Here is a 12,752-nt window from a genome sequence, read left to right on the forward strand (position 1 = left end):
AGAGTGGAGTTAAGGAGTGCACACACAACCAGTGCCCCTATAGCAAGCGGCTTGCTATTGGGGGGCACTGAACAAGGGAGAGGAGTGCCGGTGGGAGACACAAGTAGAGGAGGATCTTGGCTGCTCTGTGCAAAACCATTGCACAGAATAGGTAAGTATAACATTTTTTATTTTTTTTAAAGCTGAAAATGTTATATCACATTAAATAAGTCTTGTTATTTACAGGACAACTGAAGCAATCTTATGCAATATTGTGACGGGCTTTAACCACTTCAGCCCCAGAAGAATTGGACCCTCAATGACCAGAGCACTTTTTACAATTTGGCACTGCGCTGCTTTAACTGGTAATTGCGCAGTCATGCAATGCATCCTATTTTTCCCACAAATAGAGCTTTCTTTTGATGGTATTTGATTGATTCTGCAATTTTTGTTTGTGACATAAACAGAAAAATACTGCAAATTTTGAAAAAAAAAAAGATATTTTCTCCATTTTGTTATAAAACAAACCCAATAAACTCAATTTTAGTCATATATTTAGGCCAAAATGTATTCAGCCACATGTCTTTGGTAAAAAAAAAAATTCAATAAGCGTATATTTATTGTTTTTTATTGTTTATTTTAATGTACGCAGCTTTTAGTTTATGACTGCCTATTTCATTTCCTGAGGCGCTAAAATGGCAGGGCAGTACAACTCCCCTCCAAAATGACCCCATTTTAGAAAGTAGACACCCCAAGAAAATTGCTGAGAGGCATGTTGAGCCCATTGAATATTTAATTTTTTGTCACAAGTGATTGAAAAAATAACGAAAAATAAATTACACAAAGTTGTCACTAAATGAAATATTGCTCACACATGCCATGGTTATATGTGGAATTACACCTCAAAATACATTCTGCTGCTTTTCCTGAGTATGGGGATACCACATGTGGGACTTTTTGGGCCTAGCCATGTACAGGACCCGGAAAACCAATCACCGCCTTCAGGATTTCTAAGGGCGTAAATTTTTGATTTCACTCCTCACTACCTATTAGCCCTTGTACACACGGTCGGACATTCCGACAGAAAACGTCCATTCGGACCATGTTGTCGGATAATCCGACTGTGTGTGGGCTCCATCGGACTGTTTCTGTTGGAATATCTGACGGACAAAGTTTTAGAGCTGGGCTATAAAAATTTCCGACAACATGATCCGATCGGACTTTGTCCGATAGTGTGTAGAGAATTCCGATCGGACAAAGTGCCACGCATGCTCAGATCAAATTCCTAGACCAAAGCTATTGGCTACTAGCCTGAACGTAGTCCCGTCGTAATGAAATAATGTCATCACGTTATGTACGATCGGATTTTCCGACAACTTTGTCCGACCGTGTGTATGCAACAACAAAACAAAAACAAAATCCATTGGACAAAATCCGACGGATTTTGTTGTTGGAACGTCCGACCGTGTGTACAAGGGCTTACAGTTTCGAAGGCCATAAAATGCCCAGATAGCACAAAACCCTTCCAAATGACCCCATTTTGGAAAGTAGACACCCCAAGCTATTTGCTAAGAGGCATGTTGAGTCCATGGAATATTTTATATTTTGCCACAAGTTGTGGGAAAAATGACAACCCTCTTTTTTTTTGCACAAAGTTGTCACTAAATGATATATTGTTCAAACATGTCATGGTTATATGTGGAATTACACCCAAAAATATATTCTACTGCTTCTCCTAAGTATGGGGATACCACATGTGGGACTTTTTTGCAGTCTAACCACGTACAGGACCCCAAAAAAAAACAATCGCCGCCTTCAGGCTTTCTAAGGACATACATTTTTGATTTCACTTCTCACTGTCTATCACTGTTTCGGAGGCCATGAAATGCCCAGATAGCACAACCCCCCCCCCCCCACTAAAATGACCTCCATTTTGGAAAGTATACACCCCAAGCTGTTTGCTGAGAGCTGTGTTGAGTATTTTGCAGATCTCGCTTTTTGTCACAAAGTTTTGAAAATTGAAAAAAATATATATATTTTTCTTTTCTTTCTTCATTTTCAAAAACAAATGAGAGCTACAAAATACTCACCATGCCTCTTAGCAAATACCTTTGGGTGTCTACATTTCAAAATGGGGTCATTTGGAATGGTTTTGTGCTATCTGGACATTTCAGGACCTCCTTAACAGGTAGTGAGGAAGTGAAATTTTACTCCCTTACAAAGCCTGAAGGCAGCAATTGTTTTTTGGGGTCCTGTACACGGCTAGGCTCTCAAAAAGTCTCACACATGTGGTATCCCTATACTCGGGAGAAGCAGCAGAATGTATTTTGTGGTGTAATTACACATATGCCTATATCATAACAGCTTTGAGCAAAAAATAAAAAACAGTTTTTAATTTTCCCGAATTTTGTGGCAAAATATAAAATATTCCATGGTCTCAACATGCCCATCAGCAAATAGCTTGGGGTGTCTACTTTCCAAAAAGGGTCATTTGGGGGGGGGGTTTAAACTGTCCTGGCATTTTATGCACAACATTAAAAGCTTATGTCACTCATCACCCACTCTTCTAACCAGTTGAAGGAGGGAGACACACTTCACTGCGTGCCATCTCACGGAGTTCTTTCCTCCTGCTACTCCTCACAGGCATTCCAAGATGGCACCAAGAGAGACACAGAGCCGCAAGGCTCTCCACTCATCACAAACCAGGGAATGGAAGAAACAGAGCCTGATACACTGGTTATGGACTCCTCTCCTTCACAGTCCTCTGACGAAGGTAAGAGAGCTCTACCTAAACCAAAATCAAACCCATGATAAGGCTCCTCTCTATAAAAAACAACTGTGCTCTTCTCCCCTACGACCCCATTTTGAGGAAGATGCTCAGAAATCACTAGCGGCTCTGCCTACAAGTTATCAGCCTGCATCTGAGCATACACTAAAGCTCATGCTGCGCTCTCTCCACAAAGAACTCCAAAAGGGAACTCCGCTCCTCTATCTCTCAACTTAATATGTGAGTGGATCACACTGAGTAATGTGCTGACAAAGCTGAGAGACAGATTGCTGACAACAATAAAGCATATAATGATATGGTTTCAGCATTCGAGCAACAATCAGAAGAGCTCCGAAACTTGCAAGTTAAATTGGTGGACCTTGAGGATAGGTCCCTCCATAACGACATAAAATTTTGCGGTATACCCGAGAGCGTTTAACCTGCTGACCTAAATACATACCTACAGCATCCATTTTTAAACTGCTCCCACATCTCACCATACCTGATCTTACTATTGACCGAGCCCACGGGCTTCCTAAGCCAACCTACCTACCCAATGATGTACCTTGGGATGTACTGGCACCTATCCATTTTTATCACATCAAGGATCAGCTCCTCAGAGCATCCAGAACTGTACCGTCCCTCCCAGCTCCCTACACATGGATTTCCCTGTATGCTGACATATCTGCAGCCACTGCTCAACACAGGAAGGAATTCGCCCCAGTTACCTCTGTCCTCCGGGAATGCAACATCCCCTATAAGTTAGGGTTTCCCAGCTAAGCTTATAGTAACCCATCAAGATCACTCCACCACATTCACATTCCCTAAAGATGGCATAAAAAGCCTTCTCAACTGGGGCATCAAACGCTTTTGCTAGACCTAGTTAAATTTTGAGGAGATTTAAAAACTCTAACTTACCTGTTGACTCTTCAATTTATTATATGCAATAATATCTGCTGTTCATTTCCTTGCATTTTGTAATGCTATTAAAACTCAATAAAAAACTTTTAAGTGAAAAAAAAAAATAATAAAAAATGATTATTCTAATGAATAACTGACTGATCCGTCATTTAGTCATTAGAGTAATTTTAATGAACTTTATGTGAGCTCCTCCAATGCTTTACCTGCAAGTCTGATAAAATGTTTTAGATTGGTTGGAGAACATTTATGAGACAGGGCTATGGGGAGCATCATATGCATTCCACAGCTGTATATTTTGAACTCCCTGTGAAACGGTTTCAACACAGCTACATCCTTCTAATGTACACTGATGTCGATTTAATCTGAAATATATTGACCAGGAGACTGCAAGAAGCAATTTTCACTAAAGCAAAGATTTGTATTACAAACAGACCGCCACACTGATAAGAATAAAATACGAAGCCACTGCTCTAGTATTGCCCCATCCTGCTCACCTGTCCACGTCCGAAGGAGACAGATTAATTTCTGATCGATCGGTGAGTTGTTCAGATCGAGCTTTGTATCCCATTTCATAGTAGAGAAACTTTTTTGCAGCTTCCAATTCTTCCTGCATAGTGATAAAGAAATTCTAGATTGAGAATTCAAAGTTTTTCAGCTATAACTCAGTTATTACTCAGTTATTGCACATATAGCAGAAAGTACATTAGATAATAGATCACCAAGTGTTTAATTATAAATAATTAAATACATTTCTAAGTACAAATAATATAAGTGCCGAATTTGTCTTTATATAAGTGCCCTATAAACCCCCAAAAAAGCAGGACATGTTACACATTATAATATTCTAAGGCTCCCATTATAACAGTAGGAACATGCTGACAGGATGATAGCTCAGTATTCACCTTGCTTTGCCGCTTCTTCATTGTCCAATCAGGAAGCTTGTACTCAACATTGTATTACTGCTGTGCAAAAAAGTGAGGTAACCAACACAGACGTTCTATGGCAATGGGGGCCTGGGTAACATGACTTGCTGAAGAGCAATAGAAATTGCAAGTAATCAGTTCACATATGGCTACTTCCACTATATATTTAGCTGTCTAGCCATAGCTAACCACCAAAATGTTCACTAAATTTAATACATACATGGGAATTTTCCAAAATCATTGAGCAAGAGATTGGGGGTGAGACAGTGGGTGCCCTCTAGAGAAGGAGAAACAGTCAATAATCCTAAAATTGTCACAGCAAGTTTGTAAAAATAAAGAAACTCAAACCAAAATGCCTTTCAGGTAAGATTTTAAAAAATGAATTTAAAATTAGTGTTCAATGACTATATATTATTTTCTTCTTTTCCAAGAGGACTGTCAGCAAAAAGGCTGCAAGTCATCAGTCTTGTCACTATTTGGGGTTGACCCACCCTAGGTAAGGGTGGGTACAGACAGATCGAAATTTGGATGATTTGGCAGGGAACCATCAAATTTAGATCTGTATGTGGCCTTACCTGCTTGGCAGAAGTCAATCATGAGATCTGTTGAATTGCCAGGCTGGAAAACCTTAATCGATCAGTGGCTGCAGTCAATTCACTGCAACCGCTGATGGGTGTGTTTAGACAGCAGAGAGTCCCCACTGTTAGAATACAATGTCACAGCTGGGAGGATTCTTCCATCCATCTCACTTGTGTGGATGGGGGAATCCAGTTATTTTTTTCGTTCAGTTTACCAGCTTGATGGAAAGAAACTAACCGTGTATATCCATCTTAAGGCAGCTCAAACCTCCCCTTGGGAAGGAAGAATATGTGCATTCATCTTTAAGGCAGTTCAAACCTCCCCTAGGGAAGGAGGAATATGTCCATTCATCTCTTTATATTTGTAGATGGTGCACTGAGCAGGTATCACGTCTGTACTACGATTCCACTCAGATCAGTATTGCATAAAACAGTATTAAAGCAAAGCGGTACCGAGGAAGAATGGAACCCGATTGATAACTCCTCATCTTAAAACACTCATTTTCTGGCTGCCATGATAATCCTACAGCTTCAGTACTTTGCAGGTCATTGACTGTGCATATTAATGCGTATATTTGGAATTCCATTATTACGCTCTCATGATTGGCACGCTTTTTCTGGGCCAAGGACTCAGAAAGCACTACAGCCTTAATAAACACCTTTGTAAGGAATTGGAACACCGATTGTAATCCAGATCTTCTCACCCAACATCATTACTTGACCTCACAAATGCTCTTTTGGCTGAATAGGCACAACTTCCCAGACACACAAAGAAGGGAAGCTTTGGGGTTCAACATATGGCTAAAGCCCCATACACACTATCAGATTTTCTGCTGGTTTTTTCCTTCAGATTTACCAAAACCATATAATATGAGGTCAAGCCTTAGGAGTTTCAATTTGTATGCAATCAGGCAGGCCTTCGCACTACATGGTTTTGGTACATCTGAAGGAAAAAAAAAAAAATCAGCAGAAAATCTGATAGTGTGTATGGGGCTTTAGGGTTTTGTAAAGAGATGTCCAACAAGCTCATACATGTGTGATGGTCAGGTATCTATAAATGTTTGGTTATATATATATATATATATATATATATATATATATATATATATATATATATATATATATAAACACACATACATATATACATATCACATATACACACACACGCACATATATATTCACACTATATTAAAAGTATTGGAACGCCTGCCTTTACACGCACATGAACTTTAATGGCATCCCAGTCTTAGTCCGTAGAGTTCAATATTGAGTTTGTTCACCCACTATAGCTATAACAGCTTCATCTCTTCTGGGAAGGTTGTCCACTAGGTTTAGGAGCATGTCTATGGGAATGTTTCACCATTCTTGCAGAAGAGCACTTGTGAGGTCAGGCACTGATGTGGATGAAAAATCCCTGGCTTGCAGTTTCCACTCTAATTTATCCCAAAGGTGTTCTATCAGGTTGAGGTCAGGACTCTGTGCATGCCAGTCAAGTTCCTCTACCCCACACTCGCTCATCCATGTCTATATATATATATATATATATATATATATATATATATATATATATATATAGATATATATATAGATATATATACATATACATATATACACCGCAGTTTGGTTTGGGTTTGATTACTCTAAATTTTGACCTCAGCATCAGTCTAACTGGACTGAACGTGTTCTGCTTGGCCATAGGGGGCGCTGTCACTTCTGGCAGGTATGGAAACACAGTCTAGTTGAGTGCTTTAAGGTTACTTTCTCTCAGAACCAGCCCAGTGGGAGTGTCACTCTCGCCTTCTGGGAGGTGGTACTTAAGATGCGGATGTCATGTGTTTCGGTCCAGAAGTATTTTCTAACTGCATGGTCCTGGTCCTCCTGACCAGCCCCCAGGGCTTACATGGCCTGGGGTGCGGATCCACCCAACTTTACATCTCAGGGCTGGCTAGCCCGAGGCGAGGAAACTGAAGGAAGGATTCGGAGGTGGTCCAGTGCCGTTTTGGTTAGGTGAAGAGGCCCAGCAACTGTGAAGTTATCCAGGGGTGGACTCTTCAGGAGAAGGCCACGCAAGGGTTGGCTTCTTAACAAGAGCCTGGACAAGCTGAAGGACCCAAGTGAATCCAATCTCCTGCGGTATCGCCGGACCGGCTGCAAGATACTGGTACCACACAAGTGTTCTACAAGTTTCAAGTTTCCTTTACACGTTCTATAACAAAGTCTGTGGCAGAGACTTGTTCCTGACTCAAACACCCTGTTGGCTGCTAGGCCTGGTGAGAGGACTATGAAATTAGGGTGAGTATCCAGCTGTGAATGGCTATTGTCTGGATTTATTCAAAGTAAGAGAGTTATTCTTCATTCTGACTTTGATACTAAGAGTACGTGGACTTTTCACCTAAACCCTCTGATCCTATACTGAGAGACTGTTTGTTTATTTTTTTGCAAATAAAAATCCCTTCAAGTGGATCTGTCGTCAGTCTCTGCAGTTTTTGGGCCATCTACCTCGGGAAACCCCTAGACGCATACGAGGTGAAGAAGGTAACGGTAAGCCCAATAAAATCAGCCGCTCCTTCGGGGGTCAGTGCTACACACACACACACACACACACATTATGTATTTATATATATATATATATATATATATATATATATATATATATATATATATATATATATATATATATAGTATAGCAGGAACACTTGAAATAACTTCCCAACCCAGCTAATAATTTCTATATCTACAACTTATGATACATTAGTGTGAATACTCCTTACACGTATGGACACTGTGAAGTATTACCCCCTTACAGAAAGCTAAAAAGATCTGAGAGGCAGACATTGTTCATTGCTCAAGGAACCCCTAGCAACCACTGGAAGAACCCTGGTTTACAGTGTTCCTGAAGATACAGTTCTGGTTCAGACAGCAAGTTCCACTCATCGGAGTTTCCTTGTGTTCTATATAGGTGTGGTGGGCAGGTGTTCACAAATGCTTGGCTATATATTGTACAGTACATCAGACTCTAGCTGCCCGCATAATAAAATGCTCCCAAATCACTGGAAACAGTGGTTTAATGCAATGATTTATATTACAGCACATATTTTGATTTAGAACTGTTTTGCTTTGTACATAAATTATACATGTCTACACAATACGCTTCTAGATTAAAAAGAAAAAACTGTTACTCGCTAAGTCAATTAAGAACTAAAAGCACACCATCTGATTTTAGAAAAGAAAGACCTAAATAAACATATGTCACAAGAGAGTTAAAAGAAAGAAAATTATACAGATCTGCTGAACAATTTGTCATAATCACAGAGCTGATCTACTTTTTGCATGAGAAATGTGAGGGCGAATAGGGCAAAACACACAGAGAGACGGAATACCAATTAATTCACTGCACCTATGTGGCCTTCAATATAAATGTCCTTATCTCCTATTAGATGGCTATCACTGTGCACTTTTCTTTATCTTACACATGACAAATGTGGCATGTGATCAGCAATCCAGTAATCCTGAAATTTGACAGTCAAGTCTTGTCTTGGGTGATCACTAAATTAATAGGTGACTTAGCTAAGAATTAAATGTTTCTGAAATAAGGAGACAAGAGTATAGGCACCTGCAGGGCGCCCATCAGCATTACCAACTCATCACTTTAATTACTGACACATGTGAACTATACAGGCTCTGTGGCTGGTTAGAGCTCAGCATTAGCTAAAAGACTATTTTTTTAATGTTTTGTACATATTGGGAAAGGGTTGAAACCAGTTTGTCTGTTCGATCTGTGTTCCCATTGGCGAGATCCTTCTTCACCTCCTGTCTAGGTCACGCCAGGTGTGTCAATCTGTCACTGGATTAGAAATGAACCACTTCAGCCCCGGAAGTTTTTACCCCCTTAATTACCAGGCCATTTTTTTCGATACGGCACTGCGTTACTTTAACCGACAGTTGCGTGGTCATGTGACATTGTACCCAAACAAAATTGATGACCTTTTTTTTCCCACAAATAGAAATTTCTTTTGGTGGTATTTGATCACCTCTGCGGTTTTTATATTTTTACGCTATAAACAAAAAAAGAGCAACTATTTTGATATTTTTTACTTTCTGCTATAAAATATATCCAATAAAAATATGTAATATGCAGTTTAGGCCAATTTGTATTCTGCTACATATTTTTGGTAAAAAAAAACAAAAAAAAAAAACTCAATTAGCATATATTGATTGGTTTGCATAAAAGTTATCATGTCTACAAAGTATGGGATAGATTTAGGGACTTTTTTTTTTAAACTGGTAATGGCGGCGATCAGTGATTTTTAGCAAGACTGCGACAAATTGAACACTAAGTGACATCAATACAGTGATCGGTGCTAAAGAAAAAAAAAAAAAAGAAATGATTACTGTATAAATAACACTGACAGGCTAGGGGCTAACATCAGGGCCAATCAAATGGTTAAATGTGTTCCCAGGGTGTGTTTACTAACTGTTTTGGGGTTGTTCCCAGAAAAGTAACAGAGGGGAAATCTTCCAATGGGGACACTAGTTCTGGTGACCCCAAGAAATTCACTTAATTTTCAGGATTTCCTCTCAATTTTTGTTTGGCTATGGGGCAAAAAGTGAAAGGAAATCTCCATAACCCTCCCTTGCTCTATCCAAAATCAAAGCTTTGCCCACAGTTCTACTTTAAGCCTGATACATTAGGCAGAGACCCAGGTCATTTCAGTAACATTCTCCCAGAGAGTGTAGCGAGAATACTCTAATTTACAGTCCATTCTGAAACTGACATCATGCAGGCTCACTTCTACCATCAGGATGGAGAGGACAAGTGTCACAGAAACAAGAAATTAGTGACAGAGACAGAGATGGAGACAGCAAGAAAAAAATCTCAAAACTGAAAATGGAGTGCCACGCAAATGTGGAAGTCCAGATATAGCTTATTAATAGTTTCTCCACAGCAGCCAAAGTTTTTCAGGGACTCTACAAGGGCTCCTTTATTAGAGCCTTAAAGATCTGGACTTTGGCAAGTATGGTTCTTGAGTGAATAGCTTTACAGCTTCAATATACAGTACCAAAGAGCAACCTGCAATCATTCCTCCAAAGTTGAAGGGCACACCTAATTAGGAGAGCATACCACTACAAGGGACCAGGTACTCTCAAATCCTTTTTAAACACAGGACATAAATAAAAAATTTATATATATATATATCTAAATATACATATATATATATATATATAAATATACATACACACACATATATATATATATACATACATACACACACACACACACACACATGTATATATATATATATATATATTTTTTTTTTTTAAACGCTATTGCAAAAAACTTAAAAGAAAGTTAAAGGACTCACTGCAAATCTACTGCCATTTTTATAACGTTATTTTAACGTCCACTGTGCATATGATTAAAGTGGAAGTCCACTCTAACACTTAAAATCTCCCTTGCAATCATTAATGTGAGCCAAGTTCATCTTAAGGCTGGGTTCACATTGCAGCGGTTACAAGAACCAGATGTGATTCGCACCGCACTGCAGTGCAAATCACATGCGATCTCTGTGCGATGCGAGTTCAACCATACAGATAGTATGGCTGAATTCGCATCGCACCTGGCCCAAACTCGCACAGGACCCTTTTTTTGGTCCGCAGCAGAATCGGATCGCATGGGTGTTCACACCATGCGATCCGATTCCTGTCTGAGTTTGCAGATCGCACTGCGATATGCGAACTGATCTGGGGGTGTCATTAACGTTTCACTGACACTCCCAGCAGTTCGCATAGGGCAGTGTGAACTGCCGCCGGGAGGTATGCGATGCGGGAACCCGCCGCAGATTTGCGGCGTTCCCGCATCGCTGCAATGTGAACCCAGCCTTATGTCTCAAAATGAAAAAAATCCCAGCCTTTATTTTGCAGTATCCAGTGCCGTCACATGACTTCAATTCCACTTTCTTCTGAGGCTACAATCAGCCAGTGGGTGTGGTTACTGAAAGCTAGTCACATCACAACGTGGGAGAAACACTGTTGTAGCCAGTGGGCGTATACAGGATGGGAGGAGCTAATCATAGGTAATCACTGGGTCAAAGCTATACTCAAAGTTGCAACAAAGTCATACTTTAAGGTCGCACGCTAGCCTTAGGCTACATTTACACAAGTGCGACTCCAAAGCTGTGCGATTTAGAGTGCGACTTTGAGTGCAGCTTTGACACAAATTTACACTCTGGATCAAAGTCGCATAAAAAGTTGCATTGAATGAATGAATGAATGAATGAATGAATGAAATACTTATATAGCGCACAATGCGAACTGAATCGCCTCTAGGCGCTGTGGCGAGCTTTGATCATCTGCTAAAAGAGGAAGGTCTTGAGTTTTTTCCTAAAAGCCAGGTGATTTTCTTCCAGGCGGATGTTTATTGGTAGAGCATTCCATAGCCGAGGCCCTTGGACAGCGAATCTCCGATCCCCCTTGGATTTATACCGGGCTTTGGGCACGAGGAGGAGGTTTTTGTTGGCTGATCGAAGACTGCGGTTTGGTGTGTAATGATTTATTTTCTCCATTAGGTATTGCGGAGCTTCTCTATGCACGCATTTGTGGGTGAGGCAAAGGGTCTTGAACGTGATCCGATTTTTTACGGTTAGCCAATGTAAGCTCCTCAGTGAAGGAGAAATGGATTCCCAGGGTTTTTTTCCTGTTATCAGCCTTGCCGCCGTGTTTTGGATCAGTTGTAATCGCGCAAGTTGATATTGTGGTAATCCTATGTAAAGCGAGTTTGCGTAGTCCAGTCGTGAATTAATGATTGTTCCAACTACCACTGCTTTGTCATTCTTTGGGATAAAAGGGATTAACCCCTTCCCGCCGAGCGTACGCAGATCTGCGTACTCGGCTTCCGGGGGGTATACCGGGATGATGCCCGCACCTGCAGGCATCATCCCGGTACCGTCTTTTACAGCGGGCGATTGGCTATCCAGCCATAACAACCGATGCGGCTAAAAGCCGCTCGGCTGTTATGCCGGAGGAGCGGGAGGGGACGTCCCCCCCTCCCGCCGCCTCCCGCCGCTGTTACCGGTGCTCCCGCTCGATCGGGAGCACCGATTGCGTGTCCGATGGCTCCGGCCGCTGGGGAGGAACTGGAACGAAGCCGTAATCGGCTTCGTTCCAGTCTCCTCATAGTAAACACGGAAGCGACGTCATGACGTCACTTCCCGTTTACTCGGCTGCCAATGGCGCCGGTTTTAAAAAAATATCCGGTATTCAGAATCGCCGTTTTCGGCGATCTGAATACACTGAAGTGTAAAGGAGGGGTGGGGGGTCTTTTAGACCCCCGATCCCTCCATAAAGAGTACCTGTCACCACCTATTACTGTCACAAGGGATGTTTACATTCCTTGTGACAGCAATAAAAGTGATCAAATTTTTTTTTTTTTTTTTTTAAACAATTTAGTAATTTTTAAATAAATAAAATAAATAAAAAAATTAAAATTTTTTTTTTAAAGCGCCCGCCGTCCCCGCGAGCTCGCAAAGCAAAGAAAACGCATACGGAAGTCGCGCCCGCATATGTAAACGGTGTTCAAATCACACA

At 40.7% G+C, this 12,752-nt stretch overlaps 1 protein-coding gene across 2 annotated transcripts in view; it reads right to left on the reverse strand.

The window, feature by feature from the left end:
• The window catches only part of GPD2 (glycerol-3-phosphate dehydrogenase 2), a 256,583-nt gene that overhangs the window by 24,919 nt on the left and 218,912 nt on the right, over positions 1-12,752 (reverse strand). For both annotated transcript variants that reach the window (XM_077447659.1, XM_077447660.1), the window contains exon 14: positions 4,162-4,274. In XM_077447659.1, the coding sequence (XP_077303785.1) occupies positions 4,162-4,274 (113 nt within the window). The remainder of the gene's footprint in view (positions 1-4,161; positions 4,275-12,752) is intronic.

This window comes from Lithobates pipiens, unplaced genomic scaffold (assembly GCF_037356315.1).
Source record: "Lithobates pipiens isolate NorthernLeopardFrog02 unplaced genomic scaffold, aLitPip1_a1.2 Scaffold_22, whole genome shotgun sequence".
In the NCBI taxonomy this organism is placed as follows: Eukaryota; Metazoa; Chordata; class Amphibia; order Anura; family Ranidae; genus Lithobates; species Lithobates pipiens.